Below are 15,562 nucleotides of genomic sequence, written 5' to 3' on the forward strand. Positions count from 1 at the left end.
AGAGGCAAAAAAAAACTAAATTATAAAAATTTAAAAGGGGTGCAGGAACACCTTGTTTGTATGTACACAAATCTTTGAAGGTATAAGACAAGTTAAAAAACCTGTTTAAAAAGCATATGGAGTTCTTGGCATAATAAACAGAGTATTAAAGCATGAAAATGTTAATAAATCTTTATAAAACACTGGTTAGGCCTCAGCTGGAGAATGGAGTTCAATTCTGGGCACTCCGCTTTAGCAGAAGGACGACAATGCATTGCTGAGGATACAGAGGAGATTTACTACAATACCTCAAGGCTGATATATCAGTAGTGGAGATACTCAAGAACCTGGGTTTGTTTCCCTACACATACAGAAGAATAGAAAAGGTTTGATCAGAAGTGCTCAAGATCCTGATGGGTTTCAATGAAGTGAAAACCATTACAGACTGAAGACAGAGACCTACTGAAGGAAGGTGTGCTTAAAGACAACCATCTGAAACAAAGATTCTTTATTCTTTTACTTATTATTTTCACCCCATTCTTCCCTCTTATGTTTGTTTGTCTTGTGTGTGTGTGTGTATATAGTGGGTGGGGAAAAGTTAAAGTGGGGGTTAAGAATTAGATAGTAGTTAACTTAGTTAGATAATAATTAATTAGATAATAGTTAACAAGTTGTACTTGCTCCATATTTCATTATAGTTCTTGTTATAAATAAAAAAGTAATTGTATTTAAATTTACAAACCTGGTGACTGTAACTATTGCCAGCCAAAGGCCAAAGACTGGGTATTTTTCGAAGAATTATTGGTCAATTCAATTGTGTTGCGGCTCTGGGTCAAGTGGGGTGGAATTGACTGGGCTCTAGCCCAGGGTGTTATAACAATGTACATTCCAGCACTGCATGAAAAGGTGCTGGAAGTAGATTCAATCGAAGCTTTTAAAAGGAATTGGATAAATACTTGCATGGGAAAAAATTAGCGGGCTATGGGGGAAGAGCAGGAGAGTGGGAATAATAAAGAACCTCCTTTTGTAGTGTATGATTCCACGATTCTATGGCTAGATTTTGTTGTGATATATAAACAGCCAACTGAAACTACATGGTATTAGGACCTTGGCCAGCAAATCAAAATGTCTTGGGAGTAGTGGCATTCATACCTGAACAAGCGAGAATCCGAATTTTGTTTTTAAATCAAATGAATCCAACTTACTCAGGGATGAAGGGACTAAAGATGACGGGCACACCGATTCTGGGCCATTCCACTCATCAGAGCAGTCATCCTTCTTCTCTTCATCAGTAGAACTGTTACTCAGCGCATCATTATCATTGTGATCAATCTTCAATACTTGTGCTTCTTGTTCCTTAAGAATAGCTTCAAGGCGCCTTCAGAAGAAGTTATATAGGTATCATTTCTCATTCATTCAATACTGATTTATTTTCATTTTAAATCAAGCTGTTGCTTAACTGGGAGCCATTGTTGATCAACGAGCACAGGGGTGATGGGTGAGCTGGACTTGGTGCATTTTGGGATATGGCACAATATATAGGGGTGGAGGATGAGAGGTTGGCCAGGTCTGTGTTGGAATAGTGAAGTTTAGAGGTAAGAAAGGTAGGGGTGAAGGTTTCAGCGGTTGATGAGCTGAGGCAAGTGCCGCGTGGGGTGATGTTATGGAGGCGCAAATCGTCAGTCTTAGGAATGGCCTAGATTTGAAGCTCATCTAGGGGTCAGAAATGACACCAAGATGCAAACAGTCCGGTTCAGCCTCAGACAGTTCTTTTTAATCAGAAATTTAAAGTATCTATCCAATTCTTTTTTTTTTCAATTAAGGAGCAACTTAGCGTGGCCAATTCACCTACCCTGCACATCTTTTGGGTTGTGGGGGTGAGACCCACGCAGACACGGGGAGAATATGAAAACTCCAGATGGACAGTGACCCGGGGCCCGGATTGAACCCGGCCCTCAGCGCTGTGAGGCAGCAGTGCTAACCACTGTGCCACCATGCTGCCTCAGTCTCAGACAGTTGTCAAGAAGAGGGATGACATCGGTGGTTCGGGAACAGAAGACACACAAACAGTCATGGATACACAAATGCAGGCACACTCTAATACAATGGGTTGGGCAATGGTTGAAGCCATTGTAGTGCCTGTATTGAATTATATTCATTATATATTTACATATAGCTGATCCACAAATGTACTGACTTTAAACCTCTAGAGAATCCCTTTCTAGAAATGAAACTTCCCTTATGTTGTAAAGCCATCATTCAGATTAGTCCCTGAATGAACCTGAAAGAACAGTGACTGGCTTCATTTTGGTGCAAAATGCTCTTGCAGCTACTTGTTACAATCCTGTTAGGGACCATTAACATTTAACAAAGGAATCCAAATGCGCAGCAATTAACCGGCAGAACTATGTCTGAAGATTTGAAGTTTTTAAACAAAAACAAACTTCATTGTATATAAAGAAAAATTCAACAAAACAAGAACCACTAACTTAACACTACAGCTGATGAAGATTTATGCTATAAACTCAGTTCTACATTTTACTTCCCATCAGAGTTCCATTACCTTATGAAATCTTGATGGTTCATTCACTTTTCTTGGGACAAACCCAAAGGTATGCCCCAGTCCCCCGGAATACACTTAATTCTCCCCAATGTTCCAGCTATCCTCCAAGGTGACATTTGGTGGGGGTCCTTCCATTAGCTTTTGGCTAAGTGATCCTCCGCCTTTTCTGAACAGACTATCTCATGACTGTGGTTGCCAACAGATACCCAACTGCCTTCCTACAGCTAGCAAGCTAACTCTGCTGACTGATTTATGCCACAAAGCTCTGTGAGGGCCATTATAAATTTCTTATATTAGTCAGCACATCTTCCAGCTGCTTTTCCCTTATGAAATCCAAACTGAGATGGAGCCACATCTGCATTCCACATGATGAATATTGAAGTTAGTATTTTCTCAGCTTGAATGTCGAACCTAACTGACTATCATTTCTTATTGGCTCTCTCAATCCAGTAAGATTCAGTTCACACCAAAGCAAAGCTACAACTGTCTCTGTTCTCCCAAACTGAACTGCTTGCTGCTGTCAGCAAATACACATAGATAATTTAAACAAAAGATCCCTATACCCCCACATTCCATTTCTGGAAACATGGTATGCTTTGGGATGTCCTCGAACAGAAATGGGAATTAATTATTTTACCTTCAACACAACTCTTTGATTATGTAACCATGTGAATAATTTAGATTGCTAATGGAGTTCTAGGACTCATTCACCAGACTCTCCGAATCCATGAAGAAACCCATGTTTTCAAGTCTCCTATCAGCTTTCTTTCATCTACATCTATATACATAATTGAAATATTTTTTTGAAGTAAGTGCAAACCTTCTGGCCTCATTATGCCAAGATAGATGACACCATGGGCGCGATTCTCCACTCCCACGCTGGTTGGGAGAATCGCCTGGGCCGCCAAAATTTCCGGGGACGCCGGTCCGACGCCCTCCCGCAATTCTCCCAAGCGGCGGGAATGGCCCGGTCAGGTTTCGCGGGCGGCAGGCCGGAGAATCACCGGAGACACCGAAAATGGCGATTCTCCGGCACCCCCGCTATTCTGAGGCCCGGATGGGCCGAGCGGCCAGGCCAAAACGGCGGGTTCCCCCTGGCGCCGTCCACACCTGGCCGCTGCAGTCGTGAGCGGTGCGTGAACGCTGGGGGCGGCCTGTGGGGGGGGGGGGGGGGTGGGGCAAGGGGGGATCCTGCACCGGGCTTTACCTGAAATGTGGGGTGGCCCGCGATCGGTGCCCACCGATCGTCGGGCCGTCCTCTCTGAAGGAGGACCTCCTTCCTTCCGCGGCCCCGCAAGATCCGTCCCCCATCTTCTTGCGGGGCGGACTTAGAGAGGACGGCAATCACGCATGCGCGGATGACGCCAGTTATGCGGCGCCGGCCGCGTCATGTATGCGGCGGCGCCTTTACGCGGGCGACAAGGCCTAGCACGTGTAGATGACGCGGCCCCGATCCTGGCCCATTGTCAGGGCCTGAATCGGTCGGGACCGGGGCCGTTCCGCGCCGTCGTGAACCTCGACGGCGTTCACGACGGCACGGCCACTTCGGCGTGGGAGTGGAGAATCGCGCCCCATATTGTTTATGGTTTTCAGACTGTTAACTCTGATCTTGAAGATAAACGTAAACTACCTTGTAAGTTTAATAAACTCCAAGCTTGTTTAAATTGCATTTACATCAGAGCTATTACCAGTTTCTCAATCACAATTGTTCTTTCATCTTACATTTAGCACTTTAACTCCTAAAACTAAAAAACATATTCTAAAACATATACACCATGAGAACCAGATTTCCTCATTTCGCCTTTCCGTATGGCCTGAATTTATCAATAAACATCAATCAATATGATTAACTTTCTGTAAATAGAAACAGCAAGTTATGGATACACATTGTAGGTTACTAATGGTTAGAGTGCAGATTAGTTAAGTTTAGCATTTAGCGGTGAGATTTCCTACCCTCTTGTAAAGTTGAGGTCATCTAAAACTCTGCTGCTGTTCTTAGCTTGAACCACGTTCTGTTCCCCTATCACCTTTGTACTCATTAGCTCCTGGTCAAGCAATGCCTTCATTTTAAAATCCTCATTCTTGTTTTCAAATTCCTCCATAGTCTTGCCCCTCCCTGTCTCTGTAATCTCCTCCAGCCCCACCACCCTAATATATCTGCACTCCACTAATTCTGGCCTCTTGTGCAAGCATCCCTGATTTTAATTGCTCCATCATCAGTGGCCATGCCTTCAGCTGCCTCAGTACCACCTTCTGGAATTTCATTCCTAAACCTTTCCATTTCTCTCTCCTCATTTCAGATGCTCTTTAAAACATACCTCTTTGATTAAAACTTTTGGTCACCTGACCTAATATTGCTTTATGTGACTTGGTTTCATACTTTATAAATATAATGTGCTTTTCTTTCAGTGCAGTTCATCAAATTTGAAATTCCCAGCATTTTTCTTTCCTCTGTTAATTATTTTCTGAGTTTGAGAATTACATATTGTGTTCTTTTGTACAACAGATTACCTACCTGTTGTGCTCGTCCCTCCAGGCCCTCAGCTCTGAGAAAATATCATCTCGGGTTCTGCTGTCAATTTCTAGTGAATCATATGTGTGCTCTGGCAAGTGAGTATACTGACTGAACCAATTTCCTGCTTCATCACTTGATGCCTAAGAAAGATGAACAACAATTAATGGGTCCATCTGCAGCAATCTCATTGTTCCAACATTCATCTGCAGTTTGTACCTTTACCTTTGTACAGTATGTAGAAAGCAACGCTTTTCAAACTGTTTTCCATTTTAACACTTGAAAATTAATGCAAATCCAGATGACAATATAAACAAATCAGCAATAAATCAACTTTAGTATATAATCATTGAAATTTGCTATTATGATGTATCATCTGAATGTGAAATTCGGTAATGAACATCCTAGACCTCGAGAACTGGGCTGCTGCTGGTCACAAAATCCATGCCACCTCCGAGAAGCCGCTCTGGGAAATCTCTGATGTATTTACGTAGATTCATAGTTATGTCACATCTTGCTTGACCAGAGCTGCAATAGCCAATCAATGCGTCCAACGTGGGGAGTTCTTCTTATGAGAGGATGGGAGGTTAATATGATTTTATTCTTCGTGACCCCATCACTGTAACTTGGAAATATATTGCCATTCCTTCACTGTCACTGGGTCAAAATTCTGGAACACCATCCCTAAAAGCACTGTGGCTGTACTTAAACCACATGAACTGCATCAGTTCAAGAAGGTGCCTCACATCTGAAATGAGGAGAGAGAAGTGGAAAGATTTAGGAATGGAATTCCAGAGGTTGGTACTGAGGCAGCTTCTCAAGGGCATCGAGGGATAGGCAACAACAGGTGGCCTTGCCAGCGACACATGCCAGGACAAATAAAAAATATTAAATTCTGTGTTATGGATTGTAAAATTTGTGACATTCCTTCCAGGCTTTCTGGGCATATCGGTACCAATATAATTATTTTTCAATGCAATAATTGTGCGTACCCCCAAATCTGTGCCTACCTTTCCCATCTTATACGAACGAACACTGTTTGACAACAAGAGGGAACATTTTGCTGCACACAATCAGCTTTTGTGTTGTTTCAGCCTACCTGCTCTCTTTCTGACAACTATTTCTTCACTGCCTTCCTCTTTCCTTTCCCCTTCCTGCTTCCCCTTTCCCAATTTTTCTGCTGGTTTCTGATTCTGTTTTCTCTTGTACTCATGAGAGAAAGTCTGGAGGTTTTTTCTGCACCCTTTAGATTTCCAACTCGTGGTTCTTATTCAAAACACATTTTCCTCTCTTCCTCTTGTGTCTCGATGTCACAATGATATCTGAAGTCACATACGAGGAATGACCAAGGGTGACTTACTGGAAAACAGCCAGATGCCAACAAAACAGACTGGAGAAAGAGCCAATTCATCAGAAAGGAAGAAAATACAAGTGATATACCATCTGAGAGGTCCTAATACTAGCAGCCTGGAATCAAGGCTGATACAAAGCCAACAAACCTGGGGTTAATTTTTCCAGGAAAATAAAAGATCTCCCTGCATGGTTATAAAATACAATGGGATGTTCTCCACGATATAACATGATAAATTATACATATCACTACTAAAAAATAACTTCTATTTCTGTCGCATTTTCCCCCAACTTTGGACATCCCCAAACTCTTCTCAGCCAATTAAATAGTTTTGTGTGTGGTCACCCTTATAATGTCGCAAAAAAGGGGCAGCACAGTGGTTAGCACTGCTGCCTCACAGCTCCAGGAACGGAGCTGGGTTACAGGGATAGGGTGGAGGCTCCTCCTGTAGAGAAGGGGGCATGAAAAAGCCCTGGCATGAAGGATTAGGGGAAACCCCAAGGCATTCTACACTTATGTGAGAAATAAGAGAATGATCAGAGTGAGAGTAGGGCCGATCAGGGATAGTGGAGGGAACTTGTGCCTCGAGTCTGAGGGCATGGGAAGGCCCTAAACTAATATTTTGCTTCAGTATTCATTAGAGAGAGCGACATTGTTGCTCTTGAGAACAGTGTGAACCAGGTTAATAGGTTCAAACAGGTTGATATTAAGAAGGAGGATGTGCTGGAAATTTTGAAAACCGTCTGGATAGATCATTACCCTGGGCCACACAAGTACCCTGGGCCAGACAAGTACCCTGGGCCAGACGGGATATACCCAAGGTTACTACGGGAAGCAAGGGAGGAGATTGCTGCGCCATTGGTGATAATCTTTGCGTCCTCACTCTCCACTAGAGTAGTGCCGGATGATTGGAGGGAGGCGAATGTTGTCAGAGGGCGGTTCTTTACACAGAGAGTGGTGGGTGAGTGGAATGCACTGCCAAAATTTTTTTAGGTACTTAAGTCATTAGAAATAACACCACATCATTTAAGAAGAAGTAACCTATTGGATGTTTACAGATTCGCACGTTATCCTTTTTTCCTGTTGTGGTTACCGATTTGCAAAAGAGGATGGTAGATACGTTCATGGTAATTGCTCAGATAATCCGAGGGGGCCTGGAATATGCTTTCATCAGTAACAACAACAAGATCTTATACCATATAATACATTGCAGAAAGCAGTATGTACCTGGCCTGGCCATTTACGGCTACAAAGTTTTCTTGCTGTTAGTGGTACATTGGGGATCAATTTGATGCAATATTTTAAAGAACATTCTGAGGTCAATCTGAGCCAATTGTTTCAAGCACATTCTGAAGTAAATTCTGAATATCTTTGTACATAGTGTTATCAAAGAATCCATAGAATTCCTATAGTGCAGAAAGGAGGCCATTCGGCCCATCGGGTCGGCACCAACCTTCTGAAAGAGCACTCTACCCAGACCCACTTCTCCGCCCTATTGCCCTAACCCCATCTAAACTTTTGGACACTAAGGGGCATTTTAGCATGGCCAATCCACCTAACCTGCACATCTTTGCACTGTGAGATGAAACCGGTCACCCGGAGGAAACCCAAGCAGACACGGGCAGAATGCACAAACTCCACACAGTCACCCAAGGCTGGAATTGAACTCAGGTCCCTGGCACAGTGATGCAGCAGTTCTAACCACAGTGCCAGCCCATGGATGTTATCAGGATGTGCTTTTTCTGGCTGGATTTAAAAAATGTAAGCTGAAACCCTCGAAAGAGAATAGAAACTACCCAGATGGCCACACTACACAGCTTGCATTGCACCAAGTGGGATGGAAAGAAAAGTCACTAGACTGCCTGGAGAGTGTTAAAGACACCAGGCTGGATTTTCAGATCCTGTTGCGATGTCCGCAGGATCCGTCTAGTCTTACGACCAGAAGGACGGCGCCGCTCCCGCACCGATCCTCCGCCAGGTGGGGAGTTAGCAGCCGCGCAGCTAGAGAATGGCTGGGTCCGTGACCACGCATACGCACGGCGCGGCGGCCCCAACATGGGACCGGCTGCGTGCGGACCCGACCTGCCGAAAACTGCTCCCTGTAACCAGCCTCGCCACCCAACCAGTCCCCCCAGCCCCCGCTGAAGCTCCCCCCCCCCCCAATGGAACGGCTCCCCCCGACTGTGTCGATGCTGGACTCAGTCCGCAGCCACCATGCGAGGTCCCCGAATGGTGTGAGCACACATGAACGACTCCGTCGGGGACTCGGCCCATCGGGAGACGGCCGCAGGTGACGTTCTGAGGCCGTCCTTATGGCATACTCTCCAAGTATGCTGCTTTTGAAGGGGCGGAGCACCGCAAAAACGGCGTCGTCCCCGATTCCGGCGTAAACGGGGATTCTCCGGCCGATCGCAGCACGGTAGCATTGTGGATAGCACAATTGCTTCACAGCGCCAGGGTCCCAGGTTCGATTCCGGCTTGGGTCTCTGTCTGTGCGGAGTCTGCACATCCTCCCCGTGTGTGCGTGGGTTTCCTCCGGGTGCTCCGGTTTCCTCCCACAGTCCAAAGATGTGCAGGTTAGGTGGATTGGCCATGGTAAATTGCCCTTAGTGTCCAAAATTGCCCTTAGTGTTGGGTGGGGTTTACTGGGGTATGGGGATAGGGTGGAGGTGTTGACCTTGGGAAGGGCGCTCTTTCCAAGAGCCGGTGCAGACTCGATGGGCCGAATGGCCTCCTTCAGCACTGTAAATTCTATGAATCGCGATTTCGGTGTTGGCGATCGGAGAATCCAGCCCAAAATCTCCTGCTGGCTTTACATTATTCAGAAACCTTGCAAATGTTTCTGAGGTGAGGCATCTAAAACAATGACTGCAGCAGACATGGACCAATAGAATTTCTCTGGAATATCGTCAGCAGGATACTTTAAGGGACGTTTTCACCAAGCAGGAAAGAGATCAAGAGTATGTTATACTTAAATAGGTTGTTGAATCTGTTTGCCCTCTCTCTCTCAAACGTATTGTGCCTGGATTTGCAAAGTAAATGTGAAGGAAAATCTACTGCAAATCATGATCTCTTTGGAATAAAACTTGGAAATCTGCTCCATACAACCACACCCAGGAAGACAACTGAACAAAGGGGCCACAATGTGGAATCAGTGCATCAAGGCCAACCAAAGAACAGCTAATACTACCTGGCCAGCCAACTGAGCTAAAGGCCATACACCCCCTCACACAAAAAAAAGCTGGTCAAGGTATCAAGTTATGGAATGACACTTCCATATGCACTGATGATGGGAAAGGAACTGAAGAGAATTGATTTGAGGGACCGACAGGAGATTTTGAAAGATAATGGAGAGGCAAAGAGAACCCTCACAATTGGAGATTTGTAACTGAGGAAGTATATCCAGGCTGCTGTGGAATCCTGAACTTGCTTCAAAAAGACTGACTTGGGCAACAGGTGTAGCATTTGCTGGAGGATGTTTCTATAAAGCAGACACAATTCACACATCAGCGATACACAGCACAACCTCATGTCAGACTTATTCCAAATACTGTCAATAAAACTTACGCCTTGCTTCTTCCTCCGAGCTCGAAGTGCCGTGACAGGATTTCCACAGAAAATGCTGCCGGCACCTGGAAAGATAAGAAAACATTCAGGTGATGAAGCTGTTATTTTTGAATATATATTTATGAAATGATGATATTGGTAGAACTGACTTGTACCAATGTTTAAATAATTCAAAGCTCTTCCTTCTGACACCTCTCACTCACTACCTCTTCTTGAATATTCCCAGATACCCCCTCAATTTGCTAACCATCTCCCTAGTTAGCTTGATCTAAACGTTCCCCATACCATCCGTAGAAATCAGTTAATTCTAAACTGTCTGCTCACTTCTCCTCTGACAGGGGCTCATGCCCCTGTCCCTGGCTCTTGTGATTGTGCCTGGAAGGCTCTTGCTGGTTCCAAATTTACTGAGGTTTGCACCATCAGTGGAGCACACCTCATTTGCATGGAGCTGGTGGCAGTCTGTGACTCGAGGGGTGCATCTCCACATTAAGCCAGGGATTTCTCCTTTCCATCTCCCCCTCAGCCCATTCAGTAAAGAGTCTGATGCAAATTGATCTGTGGCTCCCTGGTATTGTTGGCCTTGCTGACTGACAGCCTTACTGGCGTGGCCTATTCTCCCAATACCCCTTGCAGTTGACAGTTGCAAGGCAGATTGATACTTTTTCTGTACATTTTTGAACAACAAAAATGGTGCACAATGGCACATTCCAAAGCCCAGGACTAAGTGCTGAGGGATGCACTAAAGCTAGGGGCAGCCGTCACTGAGGTGCAATAGGAAATGGTCACAGTCTAAGATCTTTCAGCCATAGTGAACTGAGGGGAGTGGAATTGTATAGAACCTCCTCGGGCTGTATAACTCAATTTGAATGTATGCAGTGAATATTACATGTATCACAATTGTATGGAACAACCTCAGAGTGATACTTGATCAATGCAGAACTTAAATATCTTGGCACCATTTATAATGACCATTTTAAAATGCCTGTAATGTTTCTTTGCCTGTATTGAAACACCTCAAAGTGCAACATGATGTATGCACATAAAAACATGAATATTATTGCACTTTGTGTGATGGCCATTTTGAAATGTTTGTAATGTTCTATCAGATATTTAACGAATAAAGTATATTTTTGCAAAAAAAAATGTAAAAACCTTTAGCCATGATTTTAGTGTTGAGAGATCAGAAGAACCTACCATTAACTCGCACTCAGTCATCTTTTATAAGTTACTTTGATGCAACGGAAACACCAACGTAAAATAACTTGATAATGCAGCTTCACCCATATGAACACCCACTTTTTGAACAAAGTTTTGTGTGTATCATATATTGATATAATCCGCTTCACATTTATTTCTAGTCTTGGATTAATTTTCTTTTAAATCAAAAAAGCCAAGCTAATTCAGAATTCTCTGCACTTTTGAGGTCAAATTATTTAGGATTTGTTTTTTCTTTTCCAAGGACGTCAGTTTTTTCACCATTATAGGCATTCGGTGGATTTGGCAGATGATGTTTCTGGATGCTCGCGATGCATTTGTCATATTTTACTTCATAACATCAAATGCATTAACAGTGAATGCTTATATTCAAGATATTAAAGGAATAGATAGGGTAGAGAGAGATAAATTCTTTCTGATGGTTGTGGAGTCTAGGGCTAGGGCATACAGTGTAAAAAATTAGAGCCAGACCTTTCAGGGTATATGTCTGCGCACAAAGAGTGGTGAGGTTAGGAACTTCCTTCAGCCAACAGCAATTAATGCCAGAAGAATTGTACACTTTAAATCTTGAGATTGATGGATTTTTGTTATTCAAAGGTATGAAGGGATATGAGGAAAAGCTGGGTATTCGGAGTTAGATCCCAGGTCTGCCATTATCTCATGGGGTTAAATGGCAACTCCTGCTCCTATGTTCCCACATAATTGAAAAGAGCAGAAAATGCTGAAAGGTGCAAAGGACATCAGCATTATTGAACAATTCCACATATAAGGGGCCCATTCAACACATTGTTTGATTGATTGATTTATTATCACATGTACTGAAGTACAGCGAAAAGTATTTTTCTGCGGCCAAGGGAACGTACACAGTACATACACAGTAGACAAAAAGAATAATCAACAAAGTACATGACAAATAAGTAATTGGTTACAGTGTGGAACAAAGGCCAATAAAGCATTTACATGAGCAAGATCAGTGTAGGGCATCATGCCATTGTGCCTGTGAAAGAGCTGTTCAATTAGTCCTATTCCTCTACTCTTTCCCTTAGCATTGTAAATTAAAATTTTCAATTATTTATCTAATTTTTTTTGGAAATTACGATTGAATCTGCTTTTGCCAATCTTTTTGTCAGCATATTCCAAAACACAACAACTCGCCATGTCGAAGAATATCATTGCACTACTTCAAAAAGGATTAATTATAGAAAGAACTGACGTTTCACTACCATGTGTTAGGTCGCTCGCGCCATCATGAAGTCTGGCATCAGGAATTCCTTTCCTTAAGGCGCCAACAGTAGACCCCATGGAGAGTCTCCCAGCACTGTGTGGTCGCTGGGAAGTTGATGCCTTTCGAGATGTGCAATTCTTGTGCTTTCGGGAAGCTGGTCTTCCAGTAGCTGCACTATCATCTGTATTTTTAAAAAAAAGTTTACTTTAGAGAGGACTATCAACACATATCTAAAAAAAAGATAGTAAAGATTTGCATATATTTCTGCATGGACTATTGCAATCAAATATATTGAATAAAATCGTTAACTAGAGAGTTTAAAGCAGGCTTGTCCAACCCACGGCCCATGGGCCGCATTCGACCCATGAAGTCCGTCCATGTAGCCCCCGGAGCCATTTTTCAAAATATTGGTCAAACAGGTAAGTTGGAGTGGAAGATTCTGAAAGGAGCTGCTTCTCTAATCACAGGGCACTCCCCTCCCACATTTGCTGCCTATAGATTCATGGAATCTTTCAGAAGCAAATGCAGGAGACAAACTGTCTGCGATTGGAGGAGCAGAGAACACCAGTAGCAGTGGTTTGCTGGGGAGAAAGAGGTTTTATTTCGGGCAGGGTGAGGGGATGAACAATAGAAAGAGGAGAGAAGGTGAGAGAATGAGAGCGAGAGACAGACAGACACACACAGTTTGTGTGAATCTCCAAGGAGAGGCGACAAGGACCCCAGGAAGGAGACCCTCTCTGCGAGGAGTGAGATGCTGTGGAGCAGGGGTCAGAGGATGAGGGTGTGGGAAAGGTAGGCCAGCATTTGTGATAGGTTGAGTGAGTTTGTGAGTGTGGGAGATTGAGAATGAGAGTGTGTGTGTGTTTGTGTGAGGGTGAGTGTGTGGGAGTGAGGTATTTAAAGTGATATTTAAAGATATATAACTGCAATTCGCATACCACTATAACTGGTCCACAATGCACGCCATCTCCCTGGCCCTACCCTCATCCCTGGGGCATCTCGACAACAAGGACTCCTACATCAGACTCCTATTCATTGACGACCGTTCCGCCTTCAACACCATAATCCCGTGCAAGCTCATGTTAAAACTCCAAAACCTAGGACTTGGCTCCTCCCTCTGCAACTGGATCCTCAACTTCCTGACCCACAACCTCAATCAGTAAGGATAAACAACACCTCCTCCACGATAGTCCTCGATGCCAGGGCCCCGCAAGGCTGCGTGCTTGCAGACTTAGCCCCCTACTGTACTCCCTATACACTCAAGTGTGGGGCAAAATTTGGCTCCAACTTCATCTACAAGTTTGCTGATGACGCAACCGTAGTGGGTCGTATCTTGAACAATGATGAGCCAGAGTACGGGAGGGAAAATGAGAACCTAGTGGAGTGGTGTAACGACAACAATCTCTCCCTCAACATCAGCAAAACTAAAGACCATGTCATTGCCTTCAGGAAGCAAAGTACTGTACACACCCCTGTCTGCATCAATGGTGCCGAGGTGGAGATGGTTGACAGCTTCAAATTCCTAGGTGTGCACATCGCCAACAATCTGCCCTGGTCCACCCATGTCAATGTTACGACCAAGAAAGCACAACAGAGCCTACACTCCCTCGGGAATTGAAGGAAATTCAGCATGTCCACATTGACTCTTACCAATTTGTACATATGCACCATAGAAAGTATCCTATCTGGCTGCATCACCTGGTATGGCAACTGCCCGGCCCATGACTGTAAGAAACTACAAACAATCATGAACACAGCCTGGTCCATCACCCGAAACCGCTTTCTATCCATTGACTCTGTCTACACCTCATGCTGCCTTGGGAAAGCGGGCATCATAATCAAAGACCCTTCCCACCTGGGTTATTCTCTCTTCCAAAAAGTTTCATCGGGCAGGAGATACAAATGTCTGAGAACACGCACTAACAGGTTCAAAAACAGCTTCTTCCCTGATGTTACCAGTCTCCTGAGTGACCTTCTTGTGGACTGAACTGATCTCTTCACACATCTTCTCTACTGAGTAGTACTACACTCCGCATGCTCACCCGATGCCTGTGTAATCATGCATGTCCTGTGGTTTTTCATGTATGGAACAATCTGTCTGGGCTGTACAATACTTTTCACTGTACCTCAGTTCACGTGACAACAAATCACATTTAATTCAAATTCAATTCAAATGTGGGAGGGAGAGATTAAGTGCATGTGTTTGTGTACATGGGATGAGAGAGTGAGTGCGTGTGTGTGTATTGGAGTGAGAGAGTTTGCATATGTGTGATGGGGAAGTGAGAGAATAAGTGAGTGCGTACATGTGAGAGTGAGTGTGTGTATGTGTGGGTGTAAGCGGAGTGTGCAAGTAGGAGTGTGAGATTGAGTGTGTGGGAGTGAGATATTGAATGTGTAGGAGGGAGAGATTGAATGTGTGGGAGGGAAAGAGCAAGGGAGTGAGCAATTGTGTGTGTGTGTGTGGAGGGGAGTGGGTGAGAGCGTATGTCTGCAGGAGTGAGAATGCATCTGTGTGGGAGTGAGAGTGAGTGTGTGTGAATATGTGGGAGAGATTATGTTTTCACAGGGCTTTTCACCGTAACTTCATTTGAAGCCGACTTGTGACAATAAGCGATTTTCATTTCATTTCATTCCATTTCATTTTCATTTTTCATTTCATTTCATTTTTCATTCATGTGGGGGAGTGACAAGTGAGCATCTGCATGTGGGAGAGTGAGTGTGTGCGTGTGGCAGTGAGAGAGTGAGTGGGAGAGAGAGATAGTGAGCGCGATCTACCAGCCACATCGTGTCCCCCCGGAACTGCGACATGGCCAGTAGATGCCGGGTGAGGCCTCCCGCAAGCTTCCCCGGCAGCCACAACGCTTCGTGGGATCTACCCAAGATCCCGGAGGTGGCATTCCAGAAGCCCGTCCAAAATGGGCGGGACCAAGCTGTGCTCGCTTATGTAGGCTTTAAACCTACTTAAGCGTACTCACCTGGGATCCACCGGACATCCGACATCTAACGCCCTCGCCAGGGAGTCCCCAGCCGGGCGCCATTCAGTACTGGTCCACACAAATATGGACCAGGTGGAACGGCACCAGGGGTGGTCTCCCGGGCCATCGGAGGCCCCTCGGTGGCTAGGCATAGTGCAGGGTGGCCACCTGGCTC

At 44.5% G+C, this 15,562-nt stretch overlaps 1 protein-coding gene across 4 annotated transcripts in view; it reads right to left on the reverse strand.

Annotated features, from left to right (window-relative positions):
• Positions 1 to 15,562, reverse strand: part of lrrc56 (leucine rich repeat containing 56) — a 307,392-nt gene that overhangs the window by 33,269 nt on the left and 258,561 nt on the right. For all 4 annotated transcript variants that reach the window (XR_011933057.1, XM_072466142.1, XM_072466141.1 and 1 more), the window contains 4 exons: positions 12,411 to 12,593; positions 9,973 to 10,037; positions 5,058 to 5,197; positions 1,185 to 1,357 (listed from right to left, as the gene is read on the reverse strand). Coding sequence is in view for 3 of the 4 variants with exons in the window: in XM_072466142.1 (XP_072322243.1) it covers positions 1,185 to 1,357; positions 5,058 to 5,197; positions 9,973 to 10,037; positions 12,411 to 12,593 (561 nt within the window). In the remaining variant the exon portion in view is untranslated. The remainder of the gene's footprint in view (positions 1 to 1,184; positions 1,358 to 5,057; positions 5,198 to 9,972; positions 10,038 to 12,410; positions 12,594 to 15,562) is intronic.

This window comes from Scyliorhinus torazame, chromosome 10, assembly GCF_047496885.1.
Source record: "Scyliorhinus torazame isolate Kashiwa2021f chromosome 10, sScyTor2.1, whole genome shotgun sequence".
NCBI lineage: Eukaryota > Metazoa > Chordata > Chondrichthyes > Carcharhiniformes > Scyliorhinidae > Scyliorhinus > Scyliorhinus torazame.